At 46.4% G+C, this 25,927-nt stretch overlaps 1 protein-coding gene across 3 annotated transcripts in view; it reads right to left on the bottom strand.

Annotated features, from left to right (window-relative positions):
* Positions 1-25,927, bottom strand: part of LOC119972276 (microtubule cross-linking factor 1) — a 229,709-nt gene that overhangs the window by 51,080 nt on the left and 152,702 nt on the right. For all 3 annotated transcript variants that reach the window (XM_038808709.1, XM_038808711.1, XM_038808710.1), the window contains exon 9: positions 24,507-24,683. In XM_038808709.1, coding sequence (XP_038664637.1) covers positions 24,507-24,683 — 177 coding nt within the window. The remainder of the gene's footprint in view (positions 1-24,506; positions 24,684-25,927) is intronic.

Consider the following 25,927-nt stretch of genomic DNA (forward strand, 5'->3'; position numbering starts at 1 on the left):
TCCAAAGTCTGACCCTGACCTAATCCCAACACCCACATGCACTTCCCAGTAAGGATCACTACGCCACAACTGGGAGTGGCAACCCAGGATGACATTCCCCCTCTACTGACTCTTCACTGCTGCAATCATGCAATTGTTTTAACACAAAACCTACAGTAAGCCTTGTTTTGCAATAGTGTACAGGGTTCCCCCCTGTTAAGTGCTAATCTTCAATGTCAAAATGTGAACCTAAAGGTTAAAGTCAAATAGAGAGGTGTTTAATTATTGTTTGATACAGTGCCATATATATATACTTGGTGCAAATCACTAAATTTCTGTATAACCCTGATAACGTTCAGTAGAAGGTCTGAAGCTTTGTTGAAGATACAGCTCACAAGATCAGACTTGATAATTTCCATGGAAAAGGGCTCATGACCCAAACCCGTCTGCCCTCTGCATTAAGAATGGTAATTCCGGCAAAGGAATGGAGAACTTCCTGTCTCTATGGAAACGTACCTCAGCAAGAGCCAGGAGAAAATCGGAAAATAATAAAAGTACCTTGAAGGCACTAGTGGTTAAAATACAATTCCTGTGCGGGAAGTGGGGGGGGGGGTTAACATATGATTCAAACGCTGAAACTTATGCAGAATTTGCACTTGAACACTTCTCATATGACTTGCATTATAAAATGTAACAGGCATTTTGCAATCATTAAACTTCACTTTTTTTACAATTAATTCTTGCCATGTGAGCAATGCTGGAAATCCCATTCCGAAACATGAAGACCTGATGAGCAAGTTAAGAGTCTCTTGACCTGTAAGTTAGAAATCTTAAGAGTGATAAGAAAGCTTTATCGGGAACAAACTGCAGCCTTAAATATAGAGAACGATCAAAGCGATTTTGCGAAGGCTAAAAGAGATAGTGCTGTGTTTTCTCCCCAGATTTATTCAGTTGGTTTGGTGAAAATATTGTTAAAGAGATTGGAGATCTTTTTGTATTATAAACAGTGGTTAGCACTGTTGCTTCACAGTGCCAGGGTCCCAGGTTCAATTCCCAGCTTGGGTCCCTGTCTGTGCGGAGTCTGCACGTTCTCCCCGTGTCTGCGTGAGTTTCCTCCGGGTGCTCAGGTTTCCTCCCACAAGTTCCGAAAGATGTGCTGTTAGGTAATTTGGACATTCTGAATTCTCCCTCCGTGTACCTGAACAGGTGCCGGAATGTGGTGACTAGGGGCTTTTCACAGTAACTTCATTGCAGTGTTAATGTAAGCATACTTGTGACAATAAAGATTATTATTATAATAATATAAGGTACATCGATGATACCATTCTTACTGCCAGCTGAAGGGAAAGTGTACAAGATTTTGGATAGAGTAGAGAGTGGAATTGAGAAGAAAGGGTTAAGAAAAGATCATAAGGAAACAAAGGGCTGGATTCTCCGCCACTGATAGCAGAGTTCCCGATGCGAAGGAGAATCCAGTGTTGGGGAAAAGACGGGATCGATGCTGTTTCCGATGCTCTGATCCCTGTCCCGCGCCAGTGGGGAGATGCAAGTGGGTTAAAATGACCCATTTGCATCCTATTAACAGGCTGTACACAGGATTCTCTACGCCTCCGTGAATCACTGCCCGTCTGGGATCTCATGTATCCTGCTGTTAAACTAACCTCAATGTTTATAAACATCTAGGACTTCAGTGCTTTCGCTTCCTCCTTTTCATAGTAGAAAGAACTTAACTCCCTTTGATGTGGTCGTGAGCTGCAAATCAAAGCTGGATGTTTCTAAGCATTAGTTTAACAGCAGGCAGATATGGGGGTCTCTGGTGGGGGTATGGTAGGAGGTCGTAGGGGGGTTGGTGGAGTGGTTGAGTCATCCTCATGCATGGGTACTGTGGGGGGAAGGGGATGAACCAACAATTCTTGTGGGGGTGGGGGACGATTTGTATTGCATGGAGGAGTGGGGGAGCCAGCTGCCATGCCTCGCTCTCAGGCCAAGAGCTCAAAATGGTGGCCCGAAAATGGGATTTGCGACAGAGTCCCTCGTGATCCCCGCCATGCATAAATTTGTGTGGCAGGAGAGAGTGAATCACTTCTGGTCACCGCTCCAGCGCAAACCAGAAGCGATTCTGCTCCAGTGGGAGAACATTGTTTCCCAAAATGTCTAGCAGTGGCCAAAAGAAACAGAATATAAGAGCACAGTGAAGAATTGAAAGGTCACACAGATACAAAGAAATCTTGGTACCTTGGATGGAAAGCGCGACCAAGAAATAAGATGAAGGATTGGAATGGCCGAGGGCGCATTTTAAAATATGAAAAAGATTATGATCAACTCAAAATTAGTCACAGAACAAAGCTGCAAATCCTGGAATGCTACATCACACCAATTTGTATATATGGAAGCAATGTCGGATGGTTAGAGCCTCGCAAACAGGAGGAATGCACCACCCACAAAGATGATCCACTGTCCATTGTCATGCAAACATATGCGTGCAAGATTAACATGGAGATCCATAGTTGCCAACAAACACATGGGGCACGGCACCTGAAGAGAAACAAAACTGTCCTTCAGCAGGTGATGACAAGCCACCTGCAACTGAGTGGTTTGCTCGGCCAGTTTGGAGGCCAGTTAAGAGTTAACTGTATTGTTGTTGGTCTGGAGTCACATAGAGGCCTGGCCAGATAAGGGGGGGGGTAGATTAATTTCCCAAAATGACACTGGTGAATCAGTGATGGATTTTTCTGACATTCTCACAGTTTTATGACCATTATTAATGAGACTAGCATTTTATTAATAAATTGAATTTATATTCCATAGTTGCCATGGTGGGGTTCGAACTCATGTCGCCGCTATGATAGCACCCTCCCGAGCCAGAGAAATAAATAACCACTTGTTTGGTTTCTGGCAGAGCTGTTTGAGGGATAAATGTTGGGTCAGGATGTTTTGAACAGCCTTTGGATGTTGAATGAATGGCATTTCAGATGATTTCATCTGGAGGACTCGCCCTCTAATAGTTCAGTATCTCCCAGATTTGCCCTTGCATCTCATCTCAAATTGCATGTGTATTGCCTTTGAGTGACACTTGAATCCATAATCTGCAGATTCCGGGGCAGCGGTACAGCAACACAATGCAGTGCTGCCATAGTTGCTGTCAAAGCAATGGAGATTGCTGGTGGTTGTTGCATCTATTGAATGAACCATCCACAAATACTGACTCATTCCTGGGACACCTGAAAGACAACAGTCACCCCGCCGGAGAAAAATCATTGCTATTATTGAAGAAACTGGCTCTCTTTACCCATGTATGGCCACAGAGGTGGCACACTGCCAGGTTGACAAGCACAGAGATGAAGTGAGACCAACAGAAAGAAAATCCTTAGAATCCCTACAGTGCCATTCGGCCCATCAAATCTGCACCGACCCTCCAAGAAAGCACCCAACCTAGACCCACTACCCAACCCTATGCCCGTAACCCCACCCAACCCGTAAATCTTTGGACCCTAAGGGGCGATTTAGACTGGCCAATCCACCTAACCTGCACATCTTTGGACTATGGGAGGAAACTGGAACACCCGGAGGGAACCCACGCAGATGGGGGGAAAACGTGCAAACTCCATACAGACAGTGACCCGAGGCCGGAATTGAACCTGGGCTACTGGTGCTGTGAGGCAGCAGTGTTAGCCACTATGCCGTGATGAGATCATACGATTTTCTCTCAAGCCCCAGTTTGAAAACTGATGCCATGCACGTTGCCTTATATCCCAGGTCCCAAATATGTCTAAAGATGCAGTTAAAACTTCTCATAAACAATGGGGCGCAGTGAGTCAGAGCAAACGCTGCTAATCTGGGGAAGCCAGCCAGCTGGCATGAGTCTCCCATGGATTCAATCGAATCATGTTTCCTTTGTCTGGATTCAATTTAATAAGAGGATAAAACTATTTGACTGGGGAAAAGGAAGTTTGTACTGTCACCTAGGATAAATAAACCTCCCAATTTTGACAGGCCCCTCTCACCTAACCATTTTCCATCCTCCTGGCTGGGATACAGCACTGTTTGGTGCCCAAGTTACCAACACTGTATACATCAAGTACATCAAAGCCACCACAAGCTTCGGGATAGCAATTCAGAAGAAAAGTTGTTGCTTTAAAATGTGACCGTTGCGATAAAGCAGAAAATAAAGCAGGAAATTTTTTAAAAACTCATAAGTATGAGCTGGTGGTGGGTTCGATCAGGCGATTCCACACTGTAGTCATTCCAAGTCGGAAACAGCCTTTCAGGAAATAATGCAGCCTTCCCACAAGCCAATACCACCCTGGAGAATGCTCGCCATTATTTCTGCCTTCTGGCAGTTAAAACCGGTTTCCCTCCCCACCGGCTCTCCTGTGTCTGCAATGTTGGAACAGAGTGCCAGCTGCATTTGTTATTTTCTCAGTACCCAGAAGGCGATTCCTGGCCTGGCCACGCAGCGTGGAAACTGGAAAAGGTACACCACCCCTGGCATTTGGAAGCGCACACATTCAAACTGCGTTTGGTTCAGCTGTTGCCATAGACAATAATGTGTGTTTGGCAGAAGGTGAAACATCCCTGGGAATAGAGGCACACCTATTAGTTAATGAAAAGGTCCATGTTCTACTGCTAGCCTTGCCTGTGCAGGTTGACAGGATGGTAAGATTTCACTTCAGTTGGTAAGAGGACGTCTTGTGACTCCAGATCCACCTTCACTTTGTATATTCTGCCCTGAAGTTCTGCATTGCTTGTAATTACTGCTAGCTGCAGGTTGGAATTAAGTATGAATTACAAGGACGAATTAGAGCCAATGGGATCAATTTGAAGCTAACTAGCTGGGAGAGAAACCTATGAGGTTGAGTATAAATTCAGGGTGCAATTCCAGCGATGCGTCCAATTTTGAGCCTTCCCTGATGGGCGGGCCAGTTTGTAACTATAACCCATGCCACATGAGCAAACCGTGGGTGTGTTCAGGTCCATTCCCTCGTGTTAACTGCAACCTTGTTTCTCAAAAACCAGGAATGGCCATTTGGAGGTGCCGAAGTCTGCTGCCCCAAGAATCAGCAAGAAGAGAGCAATCTCGGCAAAGTATAATAATAATAATCTTTATTGTCACATGTAGGCTTGCATTCACACTGCAATGAAGTTGCTGTGAAAAGCCCCTAGTCGCCACATTCCGGCGCCTGTTCGGGTACACTGAGGGGGAATTCAGAATGTCCAAATTACCGAACAGCGCGTCTTTCAGAGGAAAGATTGAGCGTTACCATTGCCGTAAAAATCTGGACTTCACTCCTGCCGTGACTCGAGCAGTTTTATTTGTCCTCTGCAACTTTGGCAAACGGCTGCCGCACCACAGGAAGCGCTGAGGATCACAGACACTGAGACAGACTGGAAAAGGACAATAGGAATGGAATCAAAGGAAGGTATAAACAAGGACAAGGACAAGAAGCTCTGTGAGCGGAATTACTGGAGGTAAGGGAAACTAGAATCTAAAGAACTGCTTTTTCAAAATTCAGACAAGAATGCAAGTTCTGCCTGGCAGGAAATGAGATTGGTCAATTAAAAAGTGACATCAAGGATGAGCATGCAATTCAGGGGAAATGTATCTCTGCAGCATGATGTTGGAGCTGTGACCATTGTGCCTGTTAAGGGGAACGTGGATACATTTTTGGAAGAAATGCAAGGAAATTGGGGAAAATGCAGAGCAATGAAATCAATTTATGTATTATTCTAGAAAAGAGCACACTCCTGAAAGAATGGGTGGGATTTTCCGCGCAACACGCCATGTGTTTGGCCATGCCAGAGACACCCGCCATTGGGTGATGGCAGGATCTTTTGGTCCTGCTGTTGTCTTTGGGGTTTCCGTTGAATGCACCCCCTTGGCCTGTGTGAAACCCGTAGCGAGGGTGTGCCATCGGCGAGGTGGCTGTCAAGTTCCGCGTATAATGTTCTGAGAAGGCTTTGCAGTGTAGATGGTGAGGGGCCTGTTTTAGACTGCGGTGTCTAAAACCAGTAGCAAAAGAGCTAGATTCTCCCATGGGGGTGGGTTTGGGATCCAAAACCACTTCTAACCTCTGCTTCCCTCCCCCACCATTCCCCCACAAACGGACTTCCTCCTCCAGGCACCCAAACTGGTCCCCGTCAGACATAAGATGGATGCTGACTGGAAAATCCAAGTTGGCCTCTTTTATTGACCCTAATTAGATCCTCAACATTAGCTGATCGCCGCACGTGAGCGCGTAGCCCTGCCAATCCCGAACCTTCCCCATCACCAGGATTGGCGTGGGAAACTGGCATGCTGGCCAGCCCGGATTTTCCCGGGCTTTCATTCTCACCACCAAAGGTTCAACCTCCAGGCTTGAATTTCACTTCCAGGTGAATCACTTTCATGTCCCCATCACCCTTACACATCATTACACATCTATGCCAACTCACCCAGTATCCACCATGGCCAAACCTCATAGAATTCCTACAATGCAGAAGGAGGCCATTTGACCCATCGAGTCTGTACCGACCCTCTGAAAGAAGCCCACTCCCCTATCCCCCTAACCCCATCTAACCTGGACACGAGGGGCAATTGATCATGGCCAATCCTGCACGTCTTTGGACTGTGGGAGGAAACCGGTGCATCCAGAGGAAACCCATGCAGGCATGGCAATGTACAAGCTCCACACAGACAGTCACCCAAAGCTGGAATTAAACCCGTGTCCTTGGCATTATGAGGCAGCAGTGATAACCACTGTGCCACCTACCTCAGCACCATGCTGAGATTAAATAAAGTTCTTCAGTGTCGATTGATGAATTCACTATTTAAAAAAGTACCCTCATTGATTATAATAAACATTCATTACATTTAACTTCCCTTCATCCCTTAGAGAAAAAAGAAATTGGGCGAGATTCTCCGACCCCCCGCCGGGTCAGCGAATCGCTGGGGGCCGTCGTCAATCCCGTCCCCGCCGTGTCCCGAACCGGAGATTCGGCAGGGGCGGGAATCGCGCTGCGCCGGCCGGCGGGCCCCCCCCCCCGGCGATTATCCGGCCCGCAATGGGCCGAAGTCCCGTCGCTGTCATGCTTCTCCCGCCGGCATGGATCAAACCACCTACCTTACCGGCGGGATTGGCGGCGCAGGCGGGCGCGGGGCGATTTGACCCCGGGGGGTGCCCCCACGGTGGCCTGGCCCGCGATCGGGGCCCACTGATCGGCGGGCGGGCCTGTGCCGTGGGGGCACTCTTTTCCTTCCGCCTTCACCATAGTCTTCATCATGGCGGAGGCGGAAGAGACCCCCTCCCCAGCGCATACGCCGGTATGATGTCAGCAGCCGCTGACGCTCCGGCGCATGTGCGGATTTCCGCCAGCTGGCGAAGTCCCTTCGGCCCCGGCTGGCGCGGCGCCAAAGGCCGTCCACGCCAGCCGACGGAGCGCCAACCACTCCGGCGCGGGCCTAGCCCCTCAATGTTAGGGCTTGGCCCCTAAAGGTGCGGAGACTTTTGGGGCACCTTTGGGGCGGCCCGACGCCGGAGTGGTTCATGCCACTCCATCACGCCGGGACCCCACGCCCCGCCGGGTAGGGGAGAATCCCGGCCATTATAATTCTTGTCCCATTTCAAAGACTTTATAGTCACTTAGAACTGCCAATCAAGCTGCAAATTGACAGGCACCCTATTGAGATAATGATTGATAGTTAAAATGTAGCACTAGAATCACTGAACTACAGAATGGGGCCATTCGGCCCATTGAGTCTGCACTGACCCGCTGAGAGAGCACTCTACCTGGGCCCACGCCCCCATCCTAACCTCTTGTGCACTAAGGGGCAATTTAGCACGAACAATCCATCTCACCTGCACATCGTTGGATTGTGGGATGAAACCGGAGCACACAGAGGAAACTCATGCAGACCCAGAGAGAATGTACAAACTCCACAGTCACCCTAGGTCGAGATCGAATCCGGGTGCTTGGTGCTGTGAGGCAGCAGTGCTAACCACTGTATCACTGTGCTACCCCAGTAATCCTGAAATGATAGCTCTTGGGCTTATGTCAACAGGTAGAGTGAAATGACAAGCACTGATTTATTTATAATACTGCCCACAGTTTATTTTTTAAATATTTAAAGAGCAGGACATTTAAATGCCTTGACAGTCCTCTTGACAGTTCAAATGAGTGTGACTATTCCAATGAACATATGCACATTTTTGCCTATTTTTAACAATCCTAAAGAGCAATTTGCTTCTCGCAAAGGGCTCCCTTGTTTCTCCAAAACTCACCTGACCGCTCCCACATATGTCCCAGGACCATATTAAAAGGGGTACTTACCTCTCAAAAATTGTATCTCACCACTCCAAAGAACTCCCACAGCTTTAGAACTTTTCTCACCAGGTGTAAAGGAAACATCCCAGTATTCAAATTCAGATCTGACTACGGCATATCCACTTTAACATGAGGGGCTCTCTCTGTGAACCATTAGGATATTCCACCTTCTGCAAAAATGTCAGAGGCCGGGTTTGGGACATCTAGATCCTGGCCTCTGCCATTTTTGCAAAGACAGAGAGCCTCTCTGTCTCGTGTACCAATTCTGGCCGTAGCTTCATGATAAGGGGCTTAATCATTAAAGATGGAAAGGAAGAGCAATTTCTTCACAAAAAAGGTTGTGAACAATTTGGAAGTCGGTGGATGCTCAGTCACTAATTTTACTGAATGGCAGAGCTGGCTCGAGGAGCGGTGTGGCCTACCCCCTATGTTTTTAGATGCCATGAACCAAATGGCCCACTTTTGTGGTGTAAACGTCAATGATTCAAGGAGCAATTTGGCAAGGAAATAATCAATTAATTGCACCACACTCGGAAGTCCTGAGCAACAAAGGGACCTTGATGTGTTTGTAAATAGATCTCTGAATCTAAAGGCAGACGGCTGGTTAATAGGGTAGTGAAAAAGGCAACACTTGCCTTTATCAATCGTAGCATACATTACAAAAGCAAGGAAGCCATGTTGGAGTTGTAGAGAACATTGGTGAGGCCACAGCAGGGGTACTGTGTCCAATTCTGGTCGCCACGTTATAGGAAGGATGTGATTGCATTGGAGGACGTGCAGAGGCAATTCACCAGGATGTTGCCTGGGATGGAACATTTTAGTTATGAAGAGAGGTTGAATAGGCTTGGATTGTTTTCGATGGAGCAAAGAAGATTGAGGGGCGACCTGTTCGAGGTGTACAAGGTTATGAGGGGCATGGACAGGATGGATAGAAAACTGCTGTTCCCTTTAGTTGAAGGGTCGGTTACGAGGGGACACAAGTTCAAGGTGAGAGGCGGGAAGTTCAGGGGGGAATTTGAGCAAAGATGTTTTTACCCAGAGGGTGGTGACGGTCTGGAACACACTGCCTGGGAGGGTGGTAGAGGCGGGTTGCCTCACATTATTTAAAAAGTACCTGGATGAGTACTTGGCACGTCTTAACATTCGAGGCTATGGACCAAGTGCTGGCAACTGGGATTAGAATTGGCAGATCAGGTGCCTTTCATGCGGCAAAGACCGATGGGCCGAAGTGCCTTTTCTCCACTGTATTCTTCAGTGATTCTGTGAATCCAACAGTCAGCAACGCCCTTAGGTGGAGAAACACCTTTTATTTTATAAAGTGCCTTTTCCTTTCCACCAGTAAGTGAGGATTCCATTTATGAGATCCCCCTGATGGTACCGAGGATTTATCTAGTCAGTAGTTGTTATCGATCAAGAAGGTCATATACTTAGCATCCGGTACGTTATCTGACATTTAACCATGGCAATTGGACTCAGTACCTCTGGGGTAGGAAGAGGGGGTCCAAGGAATCCTGCTCCTTCCTGTTGTTTAGCAATGTACATCCGCCAGCAGGCCAAGCATGGGCAGGATCAAACTGGGCTGCGATGCAACTCCTAGTTAACATTCACTGTTAATATAAGTAATGTGATAAAAAAACAGAGAATGCTGGAAATACTCAACCAGTCTGGTTTCCCTGAGGAGATAGAAACAAATGTAATGGGCAGTATTCTCCGCACCCGATAAAAATCGGGATGGCCGTCGTGAAATCGGCCGAGCTTCACGACGGCCTCGGGGCCCGCTCCCCGCACCTAATTCACCCCTGCCGGGGGGGGGGGGGGGGGGGTGTTAGGGGCGGGCCCCCGTCGTTCCCGGCTGCGACCTCGTCGCGCCGGAAATGACGCGGAAACGGCGCTTTTCTGATGTCATCCGCGCTTGCGCGTGTTGCCGGTTCCAACCCGCACATGCGTGGATGACATTAGCGCGCAGATGGCACGAACCCGCGCATTCGTGGTGCCTTCTTTCTCCACCGCCGCCCGGTAAGACGTGGCGGCTTGATCTTGCCGGGCGGCGGAGGGGAAAGAGTGCGTCCGTTTTGGACGCTGGCCCGACGATCGGTGGGCACCGATCGCGGGCCTGTCCCCTCCCGAGCACAGTCGCGGTGCTCCCGTCCAAATCGGGCCCCTAGATGCCCCAAACTGACATCTGGCGCCCGTTTCACGAATGCAGCGACCAGGTGTAGTTGCGGGGGGCGTCCCGGGGGGCGTAAAAAATGTCGGGAGGCCCTCCCACGATTCTCCCACGCCACGTGGGGAGCGGAGAATTCCGCCCAATGTTTCAGGTGGATTATAAGAACATAAGAACATAAGAACTAGGAGCAGGAGTAGGCCATCTGGCCCCTCGAGCCTGCTCCGCCATTCAATTAGATCATGGCTGATCTTTTGTGGACTCAGCTCCACTTTCCGGCCCGAACACCATAACCCTTAATCCCTTTATTCTTCAAAAAACTATCTATCTTTACCTTAAAAACATGTAATGAAGGAGCCTCAACTGCTTCACTGGGCAAGGAATTCCATAGATTCACAACCCTTTGGGTGAAGAAGTTCCTCCTAAACTCAGTCCTAAATCTACTTCCCCTTATTTTGAGGCTATGTCCCCTCGTTCTGCTTTCACCCGCCAGTGGAAACAACCTGCCCGCATCTATCCTATCTATTCCCTTCATAATTTTAAATGTTTCTATAAGATCCCCCCTCATCCTTCTAAATTCCAACGAGTACAGTCCCAGTCTACTCAACCTCTCCTCGTAATCCAACCCCCTCAACTCTGGTATTAACCTAGTGAATCTCCTCTGCACACCCTCCAGTGCCAGTACGTCCTTTCTCAAGTAAGGAGACCAAAACTGAACACAATACTCCAGGTGTGGCCTCACTAACACCTTATATAATTGCAACATAACCTCCCTAGTCTTAAACTCCATCCCTCTAGCAATGAAGGACAAAATTCCATTTGCCTTCTTAATCACCTGTTGCACCTGTAAACCAACCTTCTGTGACTCATGCACTAGCACACCCAAGTCTCTCTGCACAGCGGCATGCTTTAATATTTTATCGTTTAAATAATAATCCCGTTTGCTGTTATTCCTACCAAAATGGATAACCTCACATTTGTCAACATTGTATTCCATCTGCCAGACCCTAGTCCATTCACTTAACCTATCCAAATCCCTCTGCAGACTTCCAGTATCCTCTGCACTTTTCGCTTTACCACTCATCTTAGTGTCATCTGCAAACTTGGACACATTGCCCTTGGTCCCCAACGCCAAATCATCTATGTAAATTGTGAATAATTGTGGGCCCAACACGGATCCCTGAGGGACACCACTAGCTACTGATTGCCAACCAGAGAAACACCCATTAATCCCCACTCTATGCTTTCTATTAATTAACCAATCCTCTATCCATGCTACAACTTTACCCTTAATGCCATGCATCTTTATCTTATGCAGCAACCTTTTGTGTGGCACCTTGTCAAAGGCTTTCTGGAAATCCAGATATACCACATCCATCGGCTCCCCGTTATCTACTGCACTGGTAATGTTCTCAAAAAATTCCACTAAATTAGTTAGGCATGACCTGCCCTTTATGAACCCATGCTGCGTCTGCCCAATGGGACAATTTCTATCCAGATGCCTCGCAATTTTTTCCTTGATGATATATTCCAGCATCTTCCCTACTACCGAAGTTAAGCTCACTGGCCTATAATTTCCTGCTTTCTGCCTACCTCCTTTTTTAAACAGTGGTGTCACATTTGCTGATTTCCAATCCACCGGGACCACCCCAGAGTCTAGTGAATTTTGGTAAATTATCACTAGAGCATCTGCAATTTCCCTAGCCATCTCTTTTAGCACTCTAGGATGCATTCCATCAGGACCAGGAGACTTGTCTGCCTTTAGCCCCATTAGCTTGCCCATCACTACCTCCTTAGTGATAACAATCCTCTCCAGGTCCTCACCTGTCATAGCCTCATTTCTATCAGTCGTTGGCATGTTATTTGTGTCTTCCACTGTGAAGACCGACCCAAAAAACCTGTTCAGTTCCTCAGCCATTTCCTCATTTCCCATTATTAAAACTCCCTTCTCATCCTCTAAAGGACCAATATTTACCTTAGCCACTCTTTTTTGTTTGATATATTTGTAAAAACTTTTACTGTCTGTTTTTATATTCTGAGCAAGTTTACTCTCATACTCCATCTTACTCTTCTTTATAGCTTTTTTAGTAGCTTTCTGTTGCCCCCTAAAGATTTCCCAGTCCTCTAATCTCCCAGCAATCTTTGCCACTTTATATGCTTTTTCCTTCAATTTGATACTCTCCCTTACTTCCTTAGATATCCACGGTCGATTTTCCCTCTTTCTACCGTCCTTCCTTTTTGTTGGTATAAACCTTTGCTGAGCACTGTGAAAAATCGCTTGGAAGGTTCTCCACTGTTCCTCAACTATTCCACCATAAAGTCTTTGCTCCCAGTCTACCTTAGCTAGTTCTTCTCTCATCCCCTTGTAATCTCCTTTGTTTAAACACAAAACACTAGTATTTGATTTTACTTTCTCACCCTCCATTTGCATTTTAAATTCCACCATATTGTGATCGCTCCTTCCGAGAGGATCCCTAACTATGAGATCATGAATCAATCCTGTCTCATTACACAGGACAAGATCTAGGACCGCTTGTTCCCTCGTAGGTTCCATTACATACTGTTCTAGGAAACTATCGCGGATACATTCTATAAACTCCTCCTCAAGGTTGCCTTGACCGACCTGGTTAAACCAATCGACATGTAGATTAAAATCCCCCATGATAACTGCTGTACCATTTCTACATGCATCAGTTATTTCTTTGTTTATTGCCTGCCCCACCATAACGTTACTATTTGGTGGCCGATAGACTACTCCTATCAGTGACTTTTTCGCCTTACTATTCCTGATTTCCACCCAAATGAATTCAACCTTATCCTCCATAGCACCAATGTCATACCTTACTATTGCCCGAATGTCATCCTTAAATAACAGAGCAACACCACCTCCCTTACCATCCACTCTGTCCTTCCGAATAGTTTGATACCCTCGGATATTTAACTCCCAGTCGTGACCATCCTTTAACCATGTTTCAGTAATGGCCACTAAATCATAGTCATTTACGATGATTTGTGCCATCAACTCATTTACTTTATTCCGAATACTATGAGCATTCAGGTAAAGTACACTTATGTTGGGTTTTTTTACCTCTGTTTTGAATCTTAACATCTCCAGTTTTATTCCTTTTGTTATTACTGGGCCTATTCACTGAGCTCCCCTCAGTCACTGTACCTTGTACTATCGCCCTTTTAGATTTTTGACTATGTCTTCTCTGCCTTGCACTTTTCCCCTTACTTCCTTTTGCTTCTGTCCCTGTTTTACTACCTTCCAACTTCCTGCATCAGTTCCCATCCCCCTGCCACATTAGTTTAAACCCTCCCCAACAGCTCTACAAAACACCCCCCTAGGACATCGGTTCCAGTCCTGCCCAGGTGCAGACCGTCCGGTTTGTACTGGTCCCACCTCCCCCAGGAATTTGAATCCCTCCCTCTTGCACCATCTCTCGAGCCACACATTCATCCTATCTATCCTGACGTTCCTACTCTGACTAGCTCGTGGCACTGGTAGGAATCTTGAGATTACTACCTTTGAGGTCCTACTTTTTAGTTTAACTCCTAACTCCCTGAATTCCGCTTGTAGGACCTCATCCCGTTTTTTACCTATATCGTTGGTGCCTATGTGCACCACGACAGCTGGCTGTTCACCCCCCCCCCCCCTCCCCCCAGAATGTCCTGCAGCCGCTCCGAGACATCCTTGACCCTTGCACCAGGGAGGCAACATACCATCCTGAGTCTCGATTGCGTCCACAGCACCGCCTATCTATTCCCCTTACGATCGAGTCCCCTATCACTAAAGCCCTGCAGGGGACACCTGCACTGCCTTCCTACTCTTGCTCTTTCTTTTGGTCACCCATTTTCTATCTCCCTCATTAATTTTCACCTGCGGTGTGACCAAATCGCTAAACGTGCTATCCACGACCTCCTCAGCATCGCGGATGCTCCAAAGTGAGTCCATCCGCAGCTCCAGAGCCGTCAAGCGGTCTAACAAGAGCTGCAACTGAACACACTTCTTGCACGTGAAAGAGCCAGGGACAGTGAACGTGTCCCTGAGCTCCCACATCGCACACGAGGAGCATGACACGGGTCTGGGATCTCCTGCCATGTCTTAAACCTTAGGTAAACTTATACAACAACAATTTCAAAATAAAAATAAATAAATTAGACAATGAAAAGAAAAACTACTTACCAGTCACTTACCAGGATTAAAAAGCACCTCTGAAAAAGCACCTCCTCACACTCTGCACCGAATTACCTCACTGCACCAAATTACCAAGTTGCAATCCCCACTCTGGATGAGTCTCACTCCGGATGTGTCTCCTGGAAAAGCGCTAGCTTACTGAGTGCGCTCTCTGTCTGTCTTTTATACAGACCTCAGCTAATCGGTGACTCAAAAAATACCTTAACTTCAAAGAGAAGAATACAATGTGCCCCTAAACAGGCCTCAGGTGATTGACAGATAACTGCCTCTCAGCAATTAGGGTGGGGGCAGCTTCAACCAATCAGACACTAAGCTACACACTGCATTTTAAAAAAAAAAATTTTTTTTAATTTAGCTTACCCAATTATTTTTTTCCAATTAAGGGGCAATTTAGCGTGGCCAATCCACCTACTCTGCACATTTTTGGGTTGTGGGGGCGAAACCCACGCAGACATGGGGAGAATGTGCAAACTCCACACGGACAGTGACCCACAGCCGGGATCGAACCTGGGACCTCAGCGCCGTGAGGCGGTTGTGCTAACCACTAGGCCACTGTGCTGCCCTCACACTGCACTTTTAACTGAAAAACAGCAGAATTAGATTTTCCACTTACCTTCCCTGATTTACCTCACTGCACCAAATTACCAAGTTGCAATCCCCACTCTGGATGAGTCTCACTCCGGATGTGTCTCCTGGAAAAGCGCTAGCTTACTGAGTGCGCTCTCTGTCTATCTTTTATACAGACCTCAGCTAATCAATGACTCAAAAAATACCTTAACTTATGTTAGTCTTAACGTTAACTCTGTTTCTCTCTCCACAGAAGCTGCCTGATCTGCTGAGAATTTCCAACATCTCTGCTTTTATTGTAGATCTCCAGCATTTTGAAGTGTGCAACTCCTTTAGGAGGGGATGGGGGAAGGGGGAGGGGGTAACGGGGGCAAGGATTGCCAAAAGGAAGTCCTGTATTTTACAGCCTTGTTGTTCAGATAGTGATCTATAGCAATCTGCTGTTCAACTTGGCTGCAATCAGTGTAGAATGAGTGCCAGAATAACTGTTTCAACTATGAGTAGGTCACAGGAGATGCTATCAATCGTAAACTAACACTGCAAGCAAAGCAAAATGCTTTAAAGGAACCGAATGTGACTCTACTTCAGACGACCTCAGCTACCTGTCAATCATTTGACATTGCCCAACCTGTACAGTACGAGCTGAGGACAACTTTCATATGTTCCCTGTTAGCACAAACCGTTATGAAAGTTGAGCCCTATGATATGTTTAGGAATAGGCAGCAACATAGCAACAATTGTTGACGCGTAAATAAAGTTTATAGCAAAGGTTTTTAAAGGATAGAAGAGCAGTTTGCTAGTTCTGATTGCACTGATTGTCTCTTGGGCACCAATTAAAATGGAAACGGGGAAAGAAAACTGCTCCCTCGTTCAGAGTGAAGCAATCTCCCCAAATGCTGTGCTAATAAACTGTGGCCTACCCGAATGAGGAATCATTACAGCACTATAGTTGCTAAGAAAGCAGCTCCCCAAATTAGTCTTTTAACAAGGCAATGTTGTTGTGTAGTGCGAACATGGTCCTCCAGCACTCAACCTTCTCAAATATTCTAATCTTTTGTCATGATAAAACATTTTTGGATTCAAAGACATTAATCTACTTAATCCCACCAATCCCCACCCCCAACAACAGCATGATCATAATTCTCTTTACAAGTGTGGTTATCATGCTGTCTGAGGGTCCCAAAATGGGGAGGTGTGTCACTCCGAGGGCACCCTACAGTGTAATTGGAGGAAACATTTTAAATTCACTGCGAGCTTCATGATAAGGGGCTTAATCATTAAAGATGGAAAGGAAGAGCAATTTCTTCACACAAAAGGTTGTGAACAATTTGGAAGTCGGTGGATGCTCAGTCACTAATTTTACTGAATGGCAGAGCTGGCTCGAGGAGCGGTGTGGCCTACCCCCTATGTTCTTAGATGCCATGAACCAAATGGCCCACTTTGGTGTGTAAACTTCAATGATTCAAGGAGCAATTTGGCAAGGAAATAATCAATGAATTGCACCACCCTCGGACGTCCAGAGGAACAAAGGGACCTTGACGTGTTTGTAAATAGATGTCTGAATTTAAAGGCAGACGGCTGGTTAATAGGGTAGTGAAAAAGGCAACACTAGCCGTTATCAATCGTAGCATACATTACAAAAGCAAGGAAGCCATGTTGGAGTTGTAGAGAACATTGGTGAGGCCACATCTGGAGTACTGTGTCCAATTCTGGTCGCCACATTATAGGAAGGATGTGATTGCATTGTAGGACGTGCAGAGGCAATTCACCAGGATGTTGCCTGGGATGGAACATTTTAGTTATGAAGAGAGGTTGAATAGGCTTGGATTGTTTTCGATGGAGCAAAGAAGATTGAGGGGCGACCTGTTCGAGGTGTACAAGGTTATGAGGGGCATGGACAGGATGGATAGAAAACAGCTGTTCCCTTTAGTTGAAGGGTCGGTTACGAGGGGACACAAGTTCAAGGTGAGGGGCGGGAAGTTCAGGGGGGAATTTGAGCAAAGATGTTTTTACCCAGAGGGTGGTGACGGTCTGGAACACACTGCCTGGGAGGGTGGTAGAGGCGGGTTGCCTCACATTATTTAAAAGGTACCTGGATGAGTATTTGGCACGTCTTAACATTCGAGGCTATGGACCAAGTGCTGGCAACTGGGATCAGAATTGGCAGATCAAGTGCCTTTCATGCGGCAAAGACCGATGGGCCGAAGGGCCTTTTCTCCACTGTATTCTTCAGTGATTCTGTCAGTCCAACAGTCAGCAACGCCCTGAGGTGGAGAAACACCTTTTATTTTATAAAGTGCCTTGTCCTTTCCACCAATAAGTGAGGATTCTATTTATGAGATCCCCTGATGGCACTGAGGATTTATCTAGTCAGTAGTTGTTATCGATCAAGAAGGTCCTATACTTGGCATCCGGTACGTTATCTGACATTTAACCATGGCAATTGGACTCAGTACCTCTGGGGTAGGGAGTGGGGGTCCAAGGAATCCTGCTCCTTCCTGTTGTTTAGCAATGTACATCCGCCAGCAGGCCAAGCATGGGCAGGATCAAACTGGGCTGCGATGCAACTCCTAGTTAACATTCACTGTTAATATAAGTAATGGTGATAAAAAAACAGAGAATGCTGGAAATACTCAACCAGTCTGGTTTCCCTGAGGAGACAGAAACAAACGGAATGTTTCAGGTGGATGATCTTAGTCTTAATGTTAACTCTGGTTCTCTCTCTCCACCGAAGCTGCCTGACCTGCTGAGAATTTCCAACATCTCTGCTGTTATTGTAGATCTCCAGCATTTTGAAGTGTGCAACTCCTTTAGGGGAGGGTGGGGGAAGGATGAGAGGTAGGAGAGGGTGGGGGAAGGGGGAGAGGTAGGAGAGGGTGGGGGAAGGGGGAGGGGGGTAACGGGGGCAAGGATTGCCAAAGGGAAGTCCTGTATTTTACAGCTTTGTTGCTCAGATAGTGATCTATAGCAATCTGCTGTTCAACTTGGCTGCAATCAGTGTAGAATGGGTGCCAGAATAACCATTTCAACTATGAGTAGGTCACAGGAGATGCTATCAATCGCAAGCTAACCCTGGGAAGTGCAAGCAAAGCAAAATGCTTTCAAGGAACCGAATGTGACTCTACTTCAAACGACCTCAGCTACCTGTCAATCATTTATAATTGCCCAACCTGTACAGTACGAGCTGAGGACAACTTTCATATGTTCCCTGTTAGCACAAACCGTTATGAAACTTTAGCCCTATGACTCATCAGGATAGGTTTAGGAATAGGCAGCAACATAGCAACAATTGTTGACGCGTAAATAGTTTATAGCAAAGGTTTTTAAAGGATAGAAGAGCAGTTTGCTAGTTCTGATTGCACTGATTGTCTCTTGGGCACCAATTAAAATGAAAACGGGGAAAGAAAACTGCTCCCTCGTTCAGAGTGAAGCAATCTCCCCAAATGCTGTGCTAATAAACTGTGGCCTACTCGAATGAGGAATCATTACAGCACTATAGTTGCTAAGAAAGCAGCTTCCCAAATTACTCTTTTAACAAGGCAATGTGGTTGCGTAGTGCGAACATGGTCCTCCAGCACTCTGCCTTCTCAAATATTCTAAACTATTGTCAAGAAAAGACATTTTTGGATTCAAAGACATTAATATACTTAATCCCACCACTCCCCACCCCCAACAACAGCATGATCATAATTCTCTTTACAAGTGTGGTTATCATGCTGTCTGAGAGTCCCAAAATGGGGAGGTGTGTCACTCCGAGGGCACCCTACAGTGTAATTGGAGGAAACATTTTAAATTCACTGCGAGCTTCATGATAAGGGGCTTAATCATTAAAGATGGAAAGGAATTGGGGACTCTGGAGCGAAGCACTGCATAGGGTCAACTCCACCTCCACGTGCGCAAGGCTCAGCCTGACGCAGCTAAAAGTGGTACATAGAGCCCACTTAACAAGAACCCGTATGAGTAGGTTCTTCCCGGAGGTGGAAGACAGATGTGAACGGTGCCAAAGAGGCCCGGCCAACCACGCCCACATGTTCTGGTCTTGCCCCAGACTCGTGGAGTACTGGACAGCCTTCTTCGAGGTAATGTCCAAAGTGGTGGGAGTGAGGGTGGAGCCATGCCCGATAGTGGCGGTCTTCGGGGTTTCAGAACAGCCAGATCTATTCCTGGGGAGGAGGGCAGACGCCCTTGCCTTTGCCTCCCTGATCGCCCGCCGTAGAATCCTGTTTGGCTGGCGGTCAGCAGCACCGCCCAGAGCTGCGGACTGGCTGTCCGACCTCTCGGAATCTCTCCAAATGGAGAAAATCAAATTTGCCATCCGAGGGTCGGACGACGGCTTCCACAGAACGTGGGAGCCATTCATGCAACTGTTCCGGGACCTATTTGTGGCCAATGTACAAGAGGAAGAATAGTCGGGGGAAGGTAGCGGGAGGGGGGGGGGCTACAGGTTCGTTACGGGGGTTCGATGGCTAGCTAAGGCCCAAAACCAAACTAAATAAACATGTTGAGGGGGGGGGGGGGGGCGCAGTTACTACTACGAAGATGCTTACCTGTAAATATGTATGTTAATTTTTGCGTGTTTGTTTTTTTTCTTTTTTCTTTCTCCTAACAATTTGTAATTTGTTCAATATAAAATATGAAAACTGAATAAAAACATTTATAAAAAAAAAAAAAGATGGAAAGGAAGAGCAATTTCTTCACACAAAAGGTTGTGAACAATTTGGAAGTCGGTGGATGCTCAGTCACTAATTTTACTGAATGGCAGAGCTGGCTCGAGGTGCGGTGTGGTCTACCCCCTATGTTCTTAGATGCCATGAACCAAATGGCCCACTTTGGTGTGTAAACTTCAATGATTCAAGGAGCAATTTGGCAAGGAAATAATCAATGAATTGCACCACACTCGGACGTCCTGAGGAACAAAGGGACCTTGACGTGTTTGTAAATAGATCTCTGAATCTGAAGGCAGACGGCTGGTTAATAGGGTAGTGAAAAAGGCAACACTTGCCTTTATCAATTGTAGCATACATTACAAAAGCAAGGAAGCCATGTTGGAGTTGTAGAGAACATTGGTGAGGCCACAGCAGGGGTACTGTGTCCAATTCTGGTCGCCACATTATAGGAAGGATGTGATTGCATTGGAGGACGTGCAGAGGCAATTCACCAGGATGTTGCCTGGGATGGAACATTTTAGTTATGAAGAGAGGTTGAATAGGCTTGGATTGTTTTCGATGGAGCAAAGAAGATTGAGGGGCGACCTGTTCGAGGTGTACAAGGTTATGAGGGGCATGGACAGGATGGATAGAAAACAGCTGTTCCCTTTAGTTGAAGGGTCGGTTACGAGGGGACACAAGTTCAAGGTGAGGGGCGGGAAGTTCAGGGGGGAATTTGAGCAAAGATGTTTTTACCCAGAGGGTGGTGACGGTCTGGAACACACTGCCTGGGAGGGTGGTAGAGGCGGGTTGCCTCAAATTATTTAAAAAGTACCTGGATGAGTACTTGGCACGTCTTAACATTCGCGGCTATGGACCAAGTGCTGGCAACTGGGATTAGAATTGGCAGATCAGGTGCCTTTCATGCGGCAAAGACCGATGGGCCGAAGTGCATCTCCACTGTATTCTTCAGGGATTCTGTGAATCCAACAGTCAGCAACACCCTGAGGTGGAGAAACACCTTTTATCTTATAAAGTGCCTTTTCCTTTCCACCAATAAGTGAGGATTCCATTTACGAGATCCCCCTGATGGCACTGAGGATTTATCTAGTCAGTAGTTGTTATCGATCAAGAAAGTCCTATACCTGGCATCCGGTACGTTATCTGACATTTAACCCTGGCAATTGGACTCAGTACCTCTGGGGTAGGGAGTGGGGGTCCAAGGAATCCTGCTCCTTCCTGTTGTTTAGCAATGTACATCCGCCAGCAGGCCAAGCATGGGCAGGATCAAACTTGGCTACAAGTGTGGTTATCATGCTGCCTGAGGGTCCCAAAATGGGGACGCGGGCACCCGACAGTGTAATTGGTGCACCATTTAAACTTCACTGCTGCTGTTCAGGTTTCTCAGGGGTTGGTAAATTTGGCAGTGATGGCGAGGCAGGAGCTGACGGCTCCAAAAGGCAAGTGCCTTTCCCACCATTACTTGTGTATCAAAAAGAGCGGGAATGCTCCCTGGCCCCTCGTGGACCCCTTCGGCCTCTCGCTGCTGGTAGCAGTCGATCTCTCTGCTCCTGATGCCCGATTACACTGTCCTTTACCACAGTGCCTAATCCCCCCCCCCCCCCCCCCCCCCCCCACCCCCCGCACCCTTCCCCTCACCATCAACTGACTTCCTTCGGAGTGCCGTGGAGGTGTCTCAAAGTACCCTCAGTTGTCAACCCCGCCATTGCTTTTTTACGGCTAATCTGGCCAGTTGGCGGGTGTGAAGCGGGAAAAGGATGCAAATAATGATCATGAAGTACAGCCATTAAGTTCAGCGGGAACTCTGCTTTGCTGGCCTTGTCAGGGTTTTTGGCCACATTCAGCTGCCCCTGCCCCCCTACAAATATATCCCTTTTGGATTGATTTTAATCCCACCTTTCCTTTGCAGAACACAACCTCCTTTTATACACTTCCTTTAACACAAGCCCAAGGCACTGAGCTAAATTAGGGTAAATTAGGGTAAATGACGAGGAGCTTGGTCAAAGAGGTAGCTTTAATGGGGAACCTTAAAAGGAGGAAATAAAGATTAGAAGACCAGAGCTTAACATCTCAGTTCAAAGCACGGCCATTAATGAAACGTAGAAACATAGAACATACAGCGCAGAAGGAGGCCATTCGTCCCATCGAGTCTGCACCGACCCACTTAAGCCCTCACTTCCACCCTACCCCCGTAACCCAATGGCGCAGCAATTACATTCTGGCATACATGAGAGCTTAGAATCAGAGGAGCACAGATTTCTCTGGAGGAGCGTGAAGCTAGAGGATGCTACAGAGATGGGGGGAGGAGGCACAACATTGCTTAACTAGGAGCAACATAGGTCAGTGAGTGCAGGGGGAATAGGTTAGCGAGACGGCAGAATTCTGAATGACCTGAAGGAGGATGGGAAGCGGGCCAGGAAAGGCCAGAAACACATCCAATTCCTTTGCATACTATTCAATGAAGGCCAGGTCTGGCAGTTATGATCTCCAGGTCTCAGCCAGCTTGGTGTAAAGTGGCTAATAGGAGGCATGGTGGTTAGCACTGCTACCTCACAGCTCCAGGGACCCAGGTTCAATTCCGGCTTTGGGATAACTGTCTATGTGGAGTTTGTTCGTTATCTCAGTGTCCGTGTGGGTTTCCCCTGGGGTGCTCCAGTTTCCTCCCAAGCCCAAAAGTGTGCAGGTTAGGTGGATTGACCATACTAATTTGCCCTTTAATGTCCAAAGATGTGGAGGTTTAGGTGGGGTTATGGGGATAAGATGGGGGAGTGGGCCGAGGTAGGATGCTCTTTCAGAGGGCAGGTGCAGACCCGCTGGGCCGAATGGCCTCCTTCTGCACTGTGAGGATTCTATGGTGCTACCGAACCATTTAGAATTTAGAACAGTACAGCACAGAACAGGCCCTTCGGCCCTCGATGTTGTGCCGAGCAATGATCGCCCTACTCAAACTCACGTATCCACCCTATACCCGTAACCCAACAACTCCCCCTGAACCTTACGTTTTAGGACACTACGGGCAATTTAGCATGGCCAATCCACCTAACCCGCACATCTTTGGACTGTGGGAGGAAACCGGAGAACCCGGAGGAAACCCACGCACACACGGGGAGGGCGTGCAGACTCCACACAGACAGTGACCCAGCCGGGAATCGAACCGAATTCTTGAAGATGGGCATTGATATCATCAACCCATTCTGTGCCCTTGCTATCCTCAATGGATCTTGCGAGTGCTGTTCGAGCTGATAGGAGTGAACTGCTAGACGAACAAAAAAAATCACGGTGGAACTAGATCACCTTCTACCACCATGGCAGTTGCATGATCTAATGTCAATGGAATTGCTGACAAACCACAGCAGTTAATCTCTATTAATTACAGATTCCAATCAGATCCCAGACAATCAGTCCCAGACATGACCTGAGGTGGGGAGCTTTGCGAACCATAGACCCAAACCACCTGTTCCTCACCATCAATGCTACAGTTACGTGTCATGTCTCAAATTACTCCAATACTATATCCCAAATAGGGTGTGTAACTCTATCTGAATTTCTCACATGATCAAGCTTTCAATCTCAAGCGCACTTTTGAGACGTGAAAATTGTAGGTCAGGCCTTTGCTTATAAAGAGGGAGCCAAAATGGAGAATAAACGTTTCTAGACTGCCTTGTAACAGTCAGTTTTAAAGTAGCTTTGGGAGAGAGGAACCACGCTGGAAGTTGCCATTTGTTGTACATGGAAGATGATATGAAAAGAGAGTATCTCTTTGCAAATTATACACCATGTGATAGGAGCTTTTGGTTTAATCCATTCTCCAGTATGGTTGTGAGATGGCAGAACGTGCACAGAAATGTTCAGTGGCTGAAAGGGTGCTCTTTCAAAGAGCCAATGCAGACTCGATGGGCCGAATGGCCTCCTTCTGCACTGTAAATTCTAGAAGCCTATAAACTTATTTGATAAGTATTCTCTGCGTTTCTAGGATCCAGGAAAACAAGGTAGGCATTTGCATGCACTGCTAATTGGTGCAATCAATTTCAATTAATTAGGACTAGACATGACATGTGGAGTTATATGGCAACTAGAGGTCGAAAATCTTCACATGGAATGCTAGACTTACCACATATCTCACTCAAATGAGTCGGACACTGCATCCCAAATCAACTCTTCCACTTTTGAAGAGCAATTAATTACTATTCGAGTGCAACCATCGAGAGACTTTAGAAATAGCACAATAAGAAATCTGAGCACAACAGTCAGGGACCTAATCACTAAAAGGTGGCTCAGATGTGTTGGACACATAAAAATAATGAGTTAAGACAAATTACTGATAAGCGGATCACGTCCCAGGGAGATCATGGAACTTGTAGTCAGGTGATGCTAATAACCATATTCAAGCTAAACAACTTAATTTTAAGAAAACAGCAGGCTTTTTATCTTACAGAAAGGGACTGGTGTAGCTTTGTTCATTGAAGGTCTACCTGCTGATCTGATAATGGAAGTCACATAACCTCATTAGCTGGTTCTTTTTCAAGGTCAATCTATAAACTCTAACTAACTGAAGCAGAAGAGGATGATGAGAGGAGAATAATGTGCGAAGTGTGTGTGTGTGGAGTAGGATTGAGAGGGGGAGACACACCTGCTTTTGGTGCTGAAGTAACTCTTTTGTTTGCAGTTGTGGTCTGTGATCTTCACTCTCTGCAGATGAAAGCTGGGAATATTCAGTCAGCAGACACCCACTATCCTCTTGGTCAGGGTCTAGCTCTTTTTGTTCAAGATGCAGGTTCAGTTCAGGCAAGTTTTCAATCTGTTCAAACTGTAAACATATTTGGACCCGTTAAACAGTCTATTGAAATTTTAGCCGCGCAGATTCACAGTTAATATTGCTGGAATAAACATTTTCCCTTAGTGACACAGTTTCCATTTTCCCTAATGCAGAAAATTGTTAATTATTTGGGATGTTCACAACTGGAAGCTAATTTCTCAATCCTCTCTTCAGTGGTCTGGTGTTTCCTGCTCATCACTCAGCAGTCTGCATTCAGTGGTTCAAAATAAATGCTGATGTGAAGTGGCTACACAAGAGCTGTGCATTTTCACAGGGTCAGTTCAATTCAGTTGAAAACAGCCCTTCTTCCCAAGTGGTCGTTTGCCTCCAGTATCCCAACTGTCAGGAAAGCAGAAGCAGTTTTAAGTGATCTACATTTGTATTGTTAAATATTAGAAATACGGCATAGATTTAAGTGGTTTGAATTTAATGTTTCTGTATAAAAAGAGTAAAACTCTAGTTATATTCATGTTAGACAAAGGTGTTTGCATGTGTGGGGGTTTTGTTCAGTTCAAACCGTGCCTTTATAATGCTTAGAGAGGGTTACGGCATTAAAGGTAAACAAGTTTGGAGAAGTAATAAATGATTGCTTAGTTACCAAAGACGACTTTAGGGTAGTAAGACTTTTGTGATTGTTTTAACTGAATTCTTAGCAGTTGGTTATAGGAAGTTAGAGAGGGAACATCTCTCTCAGCTTTGCTAGGAGAAAAGCCATACCATGGAGTAATGGTTAAGAAAAAAGGTGCAGAAATCTAAAGGACAGCTAGTTAAGGATACAAGAGAAGTTTCCAAGAAATCTGAAGTTCAAAGAACAGCGGAAATAGGGATTAGAATAGGTGACTGTTCAGGAAAGTCACAGAGAGTTGAAAAGGACTTGGCTTGTGAGAGACCAGAAAGATATCCAAAGAAGTTCTAAGATTTGTGATATCTTACTATAGTTTGTGAGACATTATTTGAAGTAATTGTGGAAATTGGTGGCTGGTTCTCAAAGTTTGCACACAAGCCTTCAAGACAAAGGAAGCCTGAAAGGATAGTTATAAAACCTGGAGCTGGATTCCTTATTAAGGGGAGAGAAATCTTTGTTTGAAAGGATAGTTGGAAAGCTTGGAGCTGGATTATTGATGAAAACAGCTGATGAAAAGCATTGTTTGAAGGAAGATTTTAAAGCATGTTTTTTTGGGAGTGGAGTTCGGGAAAACACGGGTGACAATCGTCTGGGGGGAATTGGAGAAGAA

The sequence above is a fragment of the Scyliorhinus canicula genome, chromosome 10 (assembly GCF_902713615.1).
Source record: "Scyliorhinus canicula chromosome 10, sScyCan1.1, whole genome shotgun sequence".
NCBI lineage: Eukaryota > Metazoa > Chordata > Chondrichthyes > Carcharhiniformes > Scyliorhinidae > Scyliorhinus > Scyliorhinus canicula.